Genomic DNA, 15,893 nt, shown 5'->3' with positions numbered 1-15,893 from the left:
TTACCTAAACTGTGTAGTGATCACATTGCTTGAACTGCAGTGCTTCGGTGGTAGTGCAGGTGGCAGCACTAGGCAATCACTGCTGCCACCCAAAGATGCAGAGTCCAGGGTGTCATAGTCACACAGAGTGTCAGCCACGCTGCGAGACATATCCAAAGGGCCACAGTTCTCCATGACTGAGTGTGTCTTTCTACGAGTATATAACTCACTGTGCTCCAATGTCTTCAATGCCAGGGGGAAACTAATGTCCCCTGCCACTGTACCCTCTCTTACTGGTACCATACTGTCTCCACTGTACATGTTTACAGTTTTCTCAGAAATGAATGTCACTAGGTTTATATCACACATAAATTCACATGCACACAGAATATGTTAATGTCATGTAATTTTATATTAAGCTGGTAACCTTTATGAGGAAAGAAACGGCAACACTTCTGGACAGTAGACTTTAAAAACGTTTCCCTTATTGCTTCTACAACAAAACATTCTTATAGAATCTACATACCGATAAAAGTGTACATGTGTGTCTACATCAAGCACTATTATGTTATCTGTAATTACAATAAGGACACATTACTGGCGCGTGTGCGGGTCTGTGCCTGTTCCTGTGCAAACGCCCATGGCTTAACATTCTGTGTTTATTTTGCCATTATGTAGCAGTCAGTCTTGTTGGTAGTTACAGACAGGACCACAAGGCAACAGAGAGAGGCACCTATGTAGCTGACATTGCAGTTTCAACCTTTGCCAAAAACAAACTGATACTGCTGATAAAAAACACTGAGTGAAACTGTGATCTAACTTTTAAGAATGGATCAAGTGGGCAAATGGAAAGGATATCTGTGGAAAATGTAAAGATGTTAATTTCATTTTGAAGGTTCCCCCCATTGCATTTCAGATTATTCTGAATGTGGGGGTGCATATTAATACAAAGGTACACTGCAAAAGCATGTGGGGAGAAATGGAGTGTACAGTGGTAGAGTAAAATAATGGCTATTACTGAAATTTATAGTGTCTGCCACTACTTAATTTATCTCCAGGTCAATTCACTCCACCACTAACTGCTGAAGTTAAGTTATGACTGAGAGAAATACATCCATTTCTAGTGGGAACCAGACAATGACCATTACGATATTTAGATGAGAAAGAAATCAGGTAATTCTGTCAGGTTTGGTTTCACAGGCAACCTTTTCCAAAAACAATTCCTCTAAAACAGCACTGCCATCATTCAAAATTCAACGTAATTTCTGACATACTGTGGCATGTAGACCCACTGCTAGACAATGACCACAAAATAAGCAACTACGCAGCAGCCATTGCTATGTAAGAGCTCTGCAAATATGCCTGTTTCAACAGCAATTGTACTGCAACAGAGGCACAATGTCTTCTATGCAGTCTATGCTGAGATGTCATAAGCAGGTCAAGTCAGGAGCAGTGAGTTAGAGAACTGGTGTGGTTCAGTTGCTATGAGCTGTTACGGTGAGAAGCTGGCAGCTGGGGCTGGAAATAGTTCGGGAGCCTAGAGGAACGTGAACGCCTGCCGTTGGAAGTTGCCACAAGCAATCGCCTGTCAAGACTGTAACAGGCTGTCCCACAGTGATCTGTGATGTGTGAATTAGTGGTAGTGCTATTGTTACTTGTCGTTATGATCTGTAAGTGTTCAATAAATTCAATTACCAACCCAAATTCCATATACAGTCACTCCATCACGTGATAACATATATATGGGGCGCACCAACAAACAAATCAATTACATGATGGTTTAATCACTTTAAATAAATGGAAGGTGTTGAGCAGCAGAAATTTACAGGAAGACCATGAACATCCAAGGACAATGTGGAATGCATCAGACAGTAAGGTGTAAGTAGCAACCGCCCAACCCCACCCCCAAAAAAATGGCTTGTTGCAGTTTGGAACTCGGTGTCTCTAACACACCATGTCCAGAATGTAATGCATGAACGCCTGAGATAAAAAAACATATAAAATTCAACTAAGACATGAAACTGAAGTTGCTGAGAATAAAAAATATGTCACACTTGCTGACTTCATGCTAAGTGAAACTGATGACAGTGAAGGCTACTTCTAACAGGTAATTTCAAGTTTTGTTATGTACAAAATTCTCTAGGCTGGGACATCTTCCTGAATGATCCTGTACTGCTAATATAAAGTTAATCTTATCCAGTGTTACAGGCATTCAAAGGCCCTGATTCGTAACATTGTGCAATTATAGCTAGTCTCCTTCTTGTTATGGTACACCCTGTGAAATTAAGCTGTTTGAGCTCTGTGATCAAGTTCACATACTGATGTACACAGCACAACATGCTGATCTCAGAGTTCAGGGTTACTTTATGTCCCATTTGACACCTGAGCACCGTGGGAGCAACGCACCCAGGTAACACTAAGAGACAAACTAAAAGACCCAAGATTTGTAAAACTGAGAAAAGCAACATAAAATATATAGCCTGAAGTCTATTTCAGAGACCATTCAAAACATCAAACTAGTGCAAAAAATTATGTGACCTGTGCAAATATCTTCTTTTAGAAGTGCAATTTATGATGGCTAGGAGTATGTATGTGGGCATATGATAGTGTAGTTGGCTTGGGCACTATGTTACAAGCTGAAGGTCGCGGGTTTTCAATTACGAATGCGGTCAGTGGAGTTTTCAATTGACCTAATCCTTCCAGCTGCACTGTGGCACTGGGGTCAACTCAGTCCCCAACAGAAATGAATACCAGGAATCTTCCTGGGGAGTAAAAGGCAGCCGGCACGTAAGGCTGACAACCTCACTGCCATCTGTGATCAGACTGTCTAGAAAATGTGGGAGCCTCAATGTCCCACAATCCTATGGGCCTCCACAACCTGTTACAGGGACAGCTTTACCTTTTTTATGAGTATGTATATAAGAAGCCCAAAGAAAAATAAGAGATGTCAATGCTGCAGGTGTAATAATCTTCAATCCATTTAATATTATCACAAATCTAAGGACTGTATGCCACACCATTCTGTGTGCTGACATATGTAATAAAGGTTAAAAAAGAAAGGTGAAGTTGTCAGCATGCTTAATTAAGCATCATGCCTTGAAGATGTATGGGGCAGTGAGTGTATAGTTCCACTATTGACCTCAGCATTAGATCAAGGTCAGCAGTTAGCTTCACACTGTTTGCTTTACCCCCACAGAGTGCCCCCAGTATCCATTGGAAGGGAAGATATGTGGGCCCCAGAACCAGTTTCAATGCTTTCGAGAAGAGAAAAATCTCTTGCCCCTGCTGGGAATAGAACACCAGCTGTTCAACCTGTAGCCCAACACTATGCCAACTGAGCTACTAAAGTAAAAGTAAAAAAGTACAGCTATCTCTGTAACAGGCCATGAAGGCCCATAGGGGTGTGAGACATTGAGGGTCCCACATTATCTAGACAATCGTCTCATAGATGGCAGTAAGGTTGTCAGCCTTACACGCCGGCCGCGCTTTACTTCCCAGGAATATTATTTAATTAATTCCTGGTACTCATTTCTGGTAGAGGCTGAGTCAACCCCGGGGCCATAGTGCGGCTGGATGGATTAGGTCAATAGAAAAAAATCCAATGACCTCATCGGGACCTGAACCCATGACCTTCCGGCTTGTAGCATAGCACCTCAACCAACTATGCTACCGCGTATTCCCTGAGCTATTACTCTATGACAAAGAGTTTTCACTGCCCAGTGAACAGCTATTCATCTAACCTAGATTTTCTCTTTTTGAAGAATATAAATGGTCATCACCAGGCCCCAAATTTGATGACATCTTTTTCCCTTGTACTCTATGTGATTCCCTTTAATATATAAATCCTGGAGATGAGCTACTGGTTACAGAAATGTAAATTTTACAGGTAATCTTTGGTTATTTTTCATCATTTTTTCAGTTTGGGGGTAATTTTTCAGTAAATGTTTGGACTTTTAAGGATATTTTTGCCACTTTTGCCATTTTAGGGAATTTTCGTTCATATGTTTTCTGAAATGAGAATAATATGGAAGTGTTCTTTCTCTTTCTCCTAAGTGCTCTCCATAAAGGCACTCAGCAGCTGCATCTGCAGTACCTGCTACCAAATCACACAATAATATGTTGTAATGCTATCCTATCCTTTCTGTTCATTTTGAGGAAAGTGCTGATAATACATATCAGAACATTTTGAGCTGGCAGCTGGGTATGATGGTGGTCACTCACAGTGATGCTCATTCTGAGTTTTGTGCAAAGCAATTTGCTTAGTTACAGATACTTCTAGTCAGATTCTCTAGCTTCATATGGCATATTGCTGTTCAATAAAAACTCCTTCTGCCTTCAGTTTCTCACCCTTGACCGTACAAAGATACAGCTGACGAAAGTTTCTCGGTGTGAAGAGTTCAGTGTTGTGTTGCGCTAGAGTGATTTCATCACGATGCCTAAAGCAAGTCCATCTAAATTGTAGCATTTGAAGCAGATTGTAGTTGAGTTTGGAGATGATATATTTTCAACAATCACATTTTATATTGGATGATGGGTGACACAGAAGTAGCAGCAGAAAGAAAGATTCACAGTATAACGTATCGGCCTCAACAAGCATATATGAGCTGTGCAAATTCCAAACAAAAAGAAATCTGTGCAAATGTTATTGCAACAGTGTTCATCTGAAAGTGGAAATAGGTCACAGATTTTTTTAGAGATCTGTGTGATGCTCTGGTGTCCACAAACATTCTGCTTTGGGCTCTGAACAATGAAAAACTAAAAAATTTTGTGGAAGTGAATTGTGATTCTTCCATCCCAGATGAATCCACCCACAGGAAGAACTACCTTTCCAAGTGCTACAATAATATCCTGGAAATGATTAAGAACAAAGTGCATGGTAAGATTTTCATTTCCATTGATGAGACTTGCAATATGGAGGCTCGCTACGTGGCAAACGTTATCATCGGAACCTTGGAAACTGATGGACCAGGTGAAGTGTTTCTGCTTATGAGTGAGGTGCTAGAATCCATTACTCATTCCACAATTTGTAAACTCTTTGACAGGTCAATGTTTCTACTGTGGCCAGAGGGTATATGTCACGACAAAGTCTTGGTTTTTGTGGCCAATGCAGCCCCATATATTTTAGAAGCAGAAAAGTCAATAAAGTCGTTTTATGCAAAATTGGTGCATGTTACTTGCCTAGCTCATGCACTGCATAGAGTGTCGGAGGAACTGAGAACAAAATTTCCTTACGTGGATGCTCTCAGAGGACAAAGAAGATTTTCATCAGGACTCCAACTCATAAAAATGCAGTTTATGTCTATGACATAAGTATGACATGAGTTCAGAGTATTAATAAAGATTAAAAATACTTTTTAAAATAATTAGATTTCCATGACATGTTATATTTTAAGGCATTTTTTTCTAGATTTTTTCTGGTCATTTTTAAATATTTTAGGTCATCAAAATCCTGGACCTGGTCATCACTATAATCACAAAAGCCTACCTACCACTGGACTCTATCCTGAGCTTACACAAGTCAGTTCAATCTGTGAGATGTAGACCCACTGCCAAGTAACAGCTGTGTAAACAGGCAACAGTACAACAGGCATTGATAGGGAACAGCTCTGTAGACATGTTTCCCCAGCAACGAAAGAACATGCAACAAGGGAAGATTTGTTTCTGTGTGATCCTGCCAGGGCTATATAACGAGGACCACTTGTTCAATGGTTGTTTGAGACAGATGAGAGCTGCAGTTGTGAGAAGTGAGGAAGCTGGTAGCCATTGCCAGGGGCAGTTCAGGAACCCAGAGGAACAGGAACATCTGCCACTTGAAGCCACTACCAACAAACGGCTACTAGTGCCGACTGAAAAGACTTTATGTGTGCTGTAGTTACAGTGATCTTAGCAGTGCGTAACTCAGTCAAGACTGTTGCAGTTATTTGTAGTTATGAGTTGTTTAAGATGTCAATAAATTCAGTCACCAATCCAAACATTGTCTCTAGTCATACAACATGACAATATATTCATACCCAAGGTCTATAAGATCCATTTTACTATTATCCTCCAAAACTACCTCTTGCCTAAAGATTTTCTTTCCAAATTCTGTATATATTACTTGTTTCCCCATGTGTTATGTGTTCCACATATCTCAGCCATGTTTCTTCATAGCTCAAACACAGAAAAAAAGAGTTCAAACTGTACAGCCCCTCAATATCTAATTATCTCAACTTCCTGGCTGCTTAGCCTATCTTAGATCCCATGACATTCTTAACTCCTTGCTCTCAAACAGCCTCTATCTCCGTACTTCTTTTGGACTTCACCCATCGTCTGGTATATAAAAGACAAAAAAAAACCACGACGTTTCGGAGACTGGATCTGTCTCCATCTTCAGGTGGATAGGGAAGGATAAACCTACTCAGTTGGGACCCTTAGAAAGAGCTAGTCTCAATCACTGGACCTCCTTTCAAGCCTCTATCTCCATTCTTCTTCCAGAACAAGAGACCAAGTACAGTAAAGTTGTCCATGTGCTTATTAAGTACCATAAAACAAACATGGAAGCATGGGAGAGTGGAGCTACAGCTTCAGAGATCCTTAATCTCGTCACTAGTCTCACATCCTGGTACCCATAAGACAGGCTGTGTGGGCCCCAGACATAGTCTGGATGTTAAGACGAGAAAGAAACCTTGCCCCTGCTGGGAATCAAACCCTGATCCCTTGATTGTCTAGCCCGTGGCCTAGTCACTGCACTGACTTGGCTATCACAGATCAAAACTTGTTAATAATAGGTGGTATGACTTCACATTACACACATTCCAACACGTTTCCAGCACTACATTCAAAGAACAAGAGGATGTGTAAGTAATTACATCCATAGTTTTTGGCTCTTCAGCACATCAGCAACCACGCACTGCTCCAGAACATCACACTGCACACACAGCAAGCAGCACACATTTGTTATCTCACTGAACAAACAGGTGCCGCCCAAAAGCAGCTCATGTTTGTTCAGCAAACTGTGCTGCACGGGTCACATCCTCTGCTCTATCAGAGGAGCACAGTGAACATGCCTGGAATCTGGAAGCATGATGAGTCACAAAAGGCACCTTACACAATGCTCCTGTTTGTTGCTTAAGATACTGATCTGATAAGGCGCTATCTCTAGTGAGGTCTAAGGTATGAAATGTTTCCTCCCATCACAGATTTCAATCCCACTTGAGGTACATGTGCATTTTTTCTGTGTGTAGCTAGCAACCATGCACAGTCGAAAGACTCCTACCAACTGTCTGTAAGATTCACAGGTTCAGAATTAATTCTAAATGGCAAGAGACATGAAGGGCTAATCTGTAAAAGATGAAGCAACAAGACGATAAAGCAGTATCTTTCATCAGCTCACTGCACACATTGTCACAACAGTGTGCTGAGAGTATGACCCCATGAAAGTACAGATGTACACTTCTACTCATTCTTCACCTTGGCAAATGACAAGAGGTAAGCAATCAGCTTCATGCACCTTTGTGGTATTCCCTCAGGGAAAAATCCCAAGCTAGCCTGTGTCTGCACAGGTCCTAGAGCTCTTAGACACATCTGGCACACTTACAGTGCAAATATCTGTGGAGGTAATATTGTGTAGGGGCAGGTGCTGCACCAATCCAGATCTGTTCAGACTTATTCAAGAGATTTTAACAGCAATTTATAACATGAACATATGCAGAGGGTGGAGGGGTGAAAATAACACTCATTCCATCCAGTGAAGCTATACTCTTCTCCCACATGACTTCACCACACAGTGCTTAAATACAGAAGTACAAGCAATAATGTTACCTTTTACATTACAACTGCAGTAGTTTCTAGTAGTGAGGTCATTAATTCATTTTCTACTTTATCCATTTATTATGACTTAGCTGAATTACACGTCACAAATGGGTGAAAATGTGGAACCATCTAATTCTGGGAAGAGGTGTGAACAGGTCATCTTACTAAAATGTCTAATCTTACATTTTTGGTGTTTTAGGAACAAAAGTGGCAAAAAATATGCTTTCTACCTTTCCTTTGTCTATGTTTACATGCATATAACTACAGAACCAGTAAACAGATTCTCATACCTAATACTGAGGTCTACTAAAATCTGTAGACACAATCCAATTTTCGTTAAAACTGCATAACAACAACAGACACTTCACATGTAGACATCCATGTTTCTGCATGCATCTTGAACTTAGCTTATCTGTAACTCACTAAATATTTAAAAAATGTTGCAAATAAAAATGAATCAAACTTTCTGCCAAGTATATATTTTCCATAAGTCTAATGGTTTTTGAGGTAATTAAACAGAATCAATTTCTATGCTGTCATCTCTCAAGAACAGGTAAACTGACTACAATCAAATTCAAAACTGGAGGTGTTTGCTCATCTGCCCTGCCTGCTATAAGTCATTCACAGAGATCAAAAACTTATAATCCATGCAGAGAATATGTCCAGTCCTTTCCCTTAGGCTATGCCACCCATAAAAATGATTGAAACCTATCATCCTCATGTCACTGGGGCTTACGGAAATTTATAATCATACATCCAGCATTATGGAACAGCCAAAAAAGTGCTCAACAAATAAAAAAGGGGTTACAGGACTCTTTGGTCAATGATGAATGTCACATGCTCACACATGCAGGCACACACAAACACACACATGAAAGAAAAAACACTGGAAAATTTACTTGTCCATCCATAAGTAATTTTTACTTTCATAATGTCTGAGAGTACAAAAAAAATCAATGCAGTTAAATTCTGTTCCCCCATTCACTGCCTATTCATCCCCCCTCTCCCCATTTACACCATTCACAAAACAGCATCAAAATTCTGCAAAAACAAACTGAAAGTCTGAAGGAAATCTGAGTGCAAATGCTCCAGTATTGTTATCTGTGCAAACATTTCCTGACTTGTTTGTGTATAACAACACAACCTGGTTTGACCAACTGGACGACGGCGCTAAAGAGTCCTATTCTTCAAACAACAGAACAATGACATGGAATACATTCATCTTCCTTGAAGAGAAGTATAAAGACATGGACCAAATTGGTTCTAAATTTTAACAATAAGTTCTTTAAACAATACATTGTAAATAAGACTAATTATAATATTTTAGGCTATGTTTTAAAAAATTCATGCACATCTTAGTAATTGTTCTAGGATATAATATTTTATATGCAGGACACTATAATAGTAGTTTCTGTATGTATTGATAATNAATAAAAAGAAGGGGGGGGGGGGAACACAGACACACACACACAAACAACATTTATCAATCACACTGGATGGCATTAATAATCTTTTTGATTTTTACCCACATCTCCTGTTATGAAACCAAAATGTACTGTGTCCAGAAAAGCTCACCAATGGACGTCATACAAAGCCCAAGCAATAAAATATAAGTTAATAACATCAACTGGATTTTACAAAACAAACGATATTTTCACTCTCCTGAAGAGAACTACATTTTGCCACATCATCAAGCCACCCCCCCACCAAAAAATGACTTGCACAAAGACACCAAGCAAAATAAAAAAATACTGACCTTACAGGGTCAGAAAAGTGCCATGCTCCTTGACGATTTTGGGATTGTGCATTTTACCTGCCAGGTCATCCCTACAAGCTCAATGAATCAGAGCTACTGAAAACTACTTGGTGGGAACTTTGGCAATGCTGTTTCAGAATCACGTGGGTGGTATTATTATTGTTGCTGTTATGTTTTCCTAAGCATCTTCTGCACATCTTAAAGTCAGATTTCTTTCTTTCCCGAAATCTAGTGGGCATAAGCAAATGTTTCAGGTTTAATTACTCTAGCTCAAGCAGTTACTGGGAAATACAATCTCAAGGACTGTGTTCTTGGCCTTTGGCATCTGCATTCTAAATAAGTAAATATTGTCATTTCATGAGATCAAACCCTTGTATCACATTCTACATGTTTGACTTGGGAATGCAAAACAACCATTTTGCTTGATATGATTAAAGGACAGAAGATTTAAATTGTACTCACCCAGGCATTGGTGAAGTTTTCAAGTTTCACTGACTACCTCAAATCTCAGCAAAATGCTAGAAACAGAAAATTCACAATTACCAATATAATGCCATGGTCTGAATTTTTGAACAGTAAACTCCAACCTGCAACCCTTACACTTGGGAAGCTTACACACTACTAAAGCCTAGTGAATAATATGCTAAAATGTGACAGTGCACCACAAAACCATGCTGGACATATATGTAAAGAACCCTTCACTTACAAAAACAAATTCCTTCATACTGTCTCCATTCCACACAACCAACATCAATGTTCAGCATTAATGTAATAACTAGGGCCTGGATCTTTATGCGCTAAAAACACTTAAAATATGCGCTAAAAAGTGGGAAAATATGCAGCAAAAATAAAACAATATGCACTTAAGAAGCAGGTCACTTTATTCAGACTCACCTATTTACATGTATCATTCACTGCAGAAAGTAGCATCACAATAGGCAACTAAAAGTCTCTCAATGATTTCTGGAGACAAACTTCGTCTATTGTCTGTCAAAATTAGTTTATAAGCTGAGAATGATCTTCTACATCAACGGACATGATTGGACAGTATTTATACACTAGCGCCGAAGGTTCGGAACATTCATCTGGCAAAGATACCCTAATTCCACTCAAATACTGACTAACTGACTGAATCTTTTTTAGCCGTGGGTTCGAATTCATCACCATTTATAACTTGCATTTCATCTTCTCTCCAATTTCGCCTGGAGCAGAATTCAGTGAAGAAGTTGCTTTCTGAACGAGTTGAAGGGAGTTGTGAAGAAGTGCACCACAAGATTCTAAGCTCTCAACAGCTTTTGAAACTGCAGAAAAATGTGCATGGATAAAATTCACATCTTGATAAATAGTCACATCCAAACACCACTTTTGCTTCACGGACACATGCATACTCATATATAGTTTTTTTAACCACTTCTTTTACACGACTGAAATTCCCCTGATAAAATTAAACTGCAGATAACCATGTTCCCCACCTAGTTAGGACAGGTTCAGGTGGCACAGGAACCTGAGGTAAGCAATCTTTGTAGAACTGGACACTAGCTGGTGCTTTCAGAGACAGGTTTTTCCCACTTGCAATTAAATCGTTAATAGCTGGAAACTGTGAACGTATTTTTCTGCAATAGTAATCTGTGTGCTAAACAGGTTTCGTGTATAAGATTTGGATAAAATACTTGTAAGGCTTTTGCTGCTTTCAACATATAGGAAGCTCCATCTGTGAGTAATACAAGCACCTTACAACAATTATTCTCAATTTCAGATGGCCATAGTAGTCGCAGAGAATCATTTACAAATCTTGCTATTGTCCTATGGTTGGTTTTCTCTAGTACTTGCAAGCAAGAAGATGAGGATTGCCAGGTTCGTCTGCATGTAGCTTACCAACTACGAAATTTGTTATGTATCAGCCACATAAATTGGTTGTCTCATCTACCAATATCCAGACACAGTTCCCTCTGAAGTCAGAATGGATTGACTCCAGAGTAGATGCATACAGCAAAGGTAGATTTTCTTTCTAAGAGTTGATTCGTCTGGTATTTTTTGAAGCATCCAGAAATGATCGCAGAACTGGATTGCTTAATTTATTCCATGCAATGTTGCTGCATACTAAAGCCTTACAAAGATCTGCTGAAAATGTATTAACAGAGGATTTGGGTTTGACCTGTGTAAGTAGTAGTAGTTGTGGTGTGCTGTTCTTCTTCCCCTTCTTTGCTTAAATATGTGCAGTTGTTCTTGAGTGTTGTTCAAGTTGAAATTTATTTTCACATTTTACTTCCTTTGCGCAAACTTGACAGTACATGATGACACCGTCTGCTGAATAGTCACCAACACCCGAAACAGATCGATTTTTTAAATATCTACTGCTGCACATTTCTTTAGGCATTTTCAGTGCATGAACACTTTTGTGATGCAGACTATTAAAGAAAAGAGTACCGTATTAACTGAACAGGCTTTTCTCAAGACCAGCACTCTGATGCTACTGTCTGCTGTCGTGGTCAATGGAATGCAGGAAAATCCCACCCCCTACCTTTCAAAATAGCCAAGCTACCTGCTTGTATTGTAAGTGGTAAAAGTGCCGTTACTCAGAGAGTTGAGAACAGCAACTGGCAAGGGATATCCAAAAAACATAGGCAAAACCGATTTTATTAGAGAACACTGAAATTATCCTTAATTTCAAACATATGTGTAGAAATATGCTCTTACGTGTAGAATATGCAATAACGACCAAAAACCCTCAAAATATGCATTTCCATATGCGCATATGCATTTTCAAAAAATCCGGGCCCTAGTAATAACAAACCACAAACTGAACAGCTACAGGTAAAGCTCTAAAATATACAGGTGCTCAGTCTGAATCTCAGCCATGAAGTCAGCAACTGTGACCAGGGTTTGCCATGGTTTCTTCAGTCCCTCCAGGGAAATGCCAGGATGGTAATTTCAATGTAATTTCAATTTTAAGTGTTTTTAGCACATAAAGATCTGGGCCCTACTAATTAAGCACTACACCATGAAGGTGTATGGGGGAGTGGATGTATAGGGGCGGCCTGTGCATAAGACTGGCAAAGTTACCACCACCTGTGAGCTGAATGTGTACAGAAAATCTGGGAGCCTCAACATCTCACAACCCTATGGGCTTTCAGTTTGTTAAGAGGGAGTTCTACATGATATTCATGTGAAGAACAAATCATATATATCAAGTAAAAGGTTTTGCCCTAAGTATCTGGTTCAAGCTCAGTCTTCTTCCAATGATTTCCAAACTGAAGAGAGTGCATTCAACAGGGTTTTCTTAGAGAAGAAATACACCAGAGAACAATGCACTCACTCATGATGGAGCTGAGCCCTTCTTGAGAAGCTGCCAATTGTGCAGCTACTCAGGAACTTCCCAGCATTATATGGAACCTGAAGGTTCATTACCATGTTCACTGGTCCCTATCCTGAGCCACATCAAGCCAATCCATACTATCCCATCCTGTCTCTCTAAGATCCATTTTAATACTGTCAACCCACCTATGTTTGGATCTTCATAGTTGTCTCTGTCCTTCTGGCTTTCCAACCAATATCCTATATGTATTCCTGTTCTCAATTTGTGTTAGATGGCCTGCCCATCTCACCCTCCTTGGCTTGATCATTATAATTATACTTAGAGAAGAGTACAAGTCAATAGCCACAGGTTTTGATAACAAGGCCATAGGGGAGCAACTAGGAAGTCACATCTACTGCCATAAAAACTGGACAGATACAAGTAACAGAAGATGATGATTATGAGAAAATAATGCACTTGTGTAACTGGTTTTTGTGGTCAGTACCTCATAGCATTCTTTAATCGTGACTTACTTTTTCCACCGATAGCAGAATCATGTACAAGCACCTAACTGCAGTTATCTACTTACACATTTAGAAACTACTGAATCAACACATCCTGGGCCAAGCCTTACACATCATAATGGCAACACCACTAACACTTATGTCTGATATAACATACTTTATTCTCATGTATACATACAAATGACTTTAATCAGTCCTTTCATAATAATTTTCTAAACTTACTATTATTACATTTTATTCCATGCTTTATTCATATTTTATGACTAATGGGCAACTTTCTCTGGAATCAGATATAGTAGTATAGTAGTAGTAGTAGTGCTAGTATTAGTACTGCCACCTCATTCATTTCAGCACATTCCCCTAGTGTTTGCTTATGGAGCTGGTTGGCTCAAGTAAAAATGCTTTACTTATATTCAGAGGATGGCCAACCACAATTTAGGCCAGGACAATGTCAATCATGAGACATGCTTTTACTCAGTCTCTCCAGACATGTTGGGATAGTACCTCTAATTATGCCATGACTGCTTCCCTCCACATCCACTCCAATTCATTATTTAGTCATCATCCCACCATTTAACGCTGGGATACTGGTAATAAGAGCATCATTAGCCCATAAACAAATGTATGAGTATATACAAAATTCATTAGAAATGTTTTTGTACAGATAGCTTACTTCTCGTTTAGTTCGAAACATTTAGCCCATTTCCATAAAGAAAAGTTTATTGCATGTATATACATTCCACTCTTTCCTATAACCTTTTTCTCCATGCTATGAAAGTGACCACAATGGACCTCTTAAATGTACCAACTAATATGAACTGTCCCCAAAATACAGTACAACATAAAAAACAAAGACAATGGCTGGAAACTGCACTTTTGTGTGCATTTGGAACTTCAGTGTGCCCCCATGAATTATAATATTGTATTTAAGAATCCTGCTGCATTAATGCTTTTGTACACATATATTTCCATCTTATATTCAACTTGTTATCTAGTCACCCTTCATCCTCACTACAAGTTTTGGCCATCATCAGGTGTTGTCTGCCTTGATAAAATTGTTGCATTGTGTGTCAGTACTATCACATGTGAACACGATATTTCCTAATTAAAATTAATTGAGACTGGAATTAAAATTAATTAACATCCTAATGTTATTTCCATTGTGGTCATCATCCATCCATTTAAAAGATATTTGCCTGAGAGTGCTTCTCGTTGTTGAATTTAGTCAGGCTGCATTCTATTTGCAGCATGCGTATCATGCGTTATTATTTGTGTAGTTCAGTGTTATCAGTGGTAATATCTACACCCACAAACCACTTAACATAAGTGGTCCAACGGCGTGTAAAAACCTACAAGTCAATGTAGCATACATAACAGTGATGATAACACTACACGGCTGTCTTGAGCACTGCACAAATAATAATACCCACGCCACGAAGAGAATTTAGTGCGACTAAATCCAATGAGAAATAATCTCAAGCAAATATATTTTAAATGATTTGATGACGACCATAACAGAAATAACATTAAGATTTTAATTATTTTAAATCCAAGATTCATTAATTTTAATTAGGAAATACCGCGTTCACGATATATAACGCTGACATACACTGCAACTATTTTAGCACATTTACCACATGGCTGAAATAGCGAGGATGGGCAACTAGATAATTAGTCGCACTTAAGACGCAAATATGTGTACAAGAGCTCCATGAATTACAGAATCCCACATTTGACCATCTCACAAATCAGAATTTCAGTTCGATAATTTTCTCTCTTTAGCCTCATTGTCTGACTGTTAGTTTGCATTTGAACCGTATGTGATAAATCCTGAATTTCACGCTTGTATCTAGTGCAAGAATTAAGCTATAATGATGAAACGAACTACTGAACAGACGAACTTAACATTAAAAATTTGTTTGCTCACCTTATCTCTGCATACAACCTACAAACACGATAACAGTTCTATTCAGCAAACAAACTTACCTATTCACGTTCCACGCCCTTCTATTCCATGACGTAATACCCTCCATTTCCCTCTAACAGAACCAAAGACAACCCACTCACTCCCATATTTGGCTTTCTTCTCGGACACAACCAACTTCGTCTGCGGTGTACCTGCGGCCAGGGACTATGACGTGGGACCCGTGGGACGCACAAAAGTGGCCGGAAAGGGCGGCAGGGGCCAATGAAGATAGAGAAATGTTACTCTCTGGAAATTCATGGACATAAAACATGAACGGGCACATCCGTGCGACACGGAATAAACACCCCTGGAATTTCATTAGGTCGAGGGCACGCAAAAGGAAATTGGGAACCCCAATTTCCGAGAATTACCGTATTGACGCATGTATAGGCCGCACATTTTTTGCCAAAAATTCAAGAGGAAAACTGGGGTGCGACTTATATTCGAAATCACACTTCATTAAAAAAAATTATATTCATAATTAGTAATACAGAATGTTCTACTCCTGAAATAATAATATTCCAAGAAAATTATTTTTTCTATAATTTCTGTCTGAAAATTGTGCTGCGGCCTATACACGTA

General features: G+C 39.2%; 1 protein-coding gene across 4 annotated transcripts in view; it reads right to left on the bottom strand.

Moving 5' to 3' along the window:
- Window positions 1-15,462, bottom strand: part of LOC111869993 (LIM and senescent cell antigen-like-containing domain protein 1) — a 66,140-nt gene extending 50,678 nt beyond the window's left edge. For 3 of the 4 annotated variants that reach the window (XM_023861902.2, XM_023861904.2, XM_033753632.1), the window contains exons 1-2: window positions 15,332-15,462; window positions 9,989-10,044 (exon numbers count right to left, since the gene is read on the bottom strand). In XM_023861902.2, coding sequence (XP_023717670.1) covers window positions 9,989-9,996 — 8 coding nt within the window. In that variant the 5' untranslated portion in view covers window positions 9,997-10,044; window positions 15,332-15,462. Of the gene's footprint in view, window positions 1-9,988; window positions 10,045-15,272 lie in introns of all 4 variants that reach the window. The other variant, XM_023861903.2, reaches the window with a different exon arrangement.
- Between the last annotated feature and the right edge of the window lie 431 nt (window positions 15,463-15,893).

Source organism: Cryptotermes secundus, unplaced genomic scaffold (genome assembly GCF_002891405.2).
Source record: "Cryptotermes secundus unplaced genomic scaffold, Csec_1.0 scaffold2458, whole genome shotgun sequence".
Classification (NCBI taxonomy): Eukaryota; Metazoa; Arthropoda; class Insecta; order Blattodea; family Kalotermitidae; genus Cryptotermes; species Cryptotermes secundus.
This window is presented reverse-complemented; position numbering and strand designations above follow the sequence as displayed.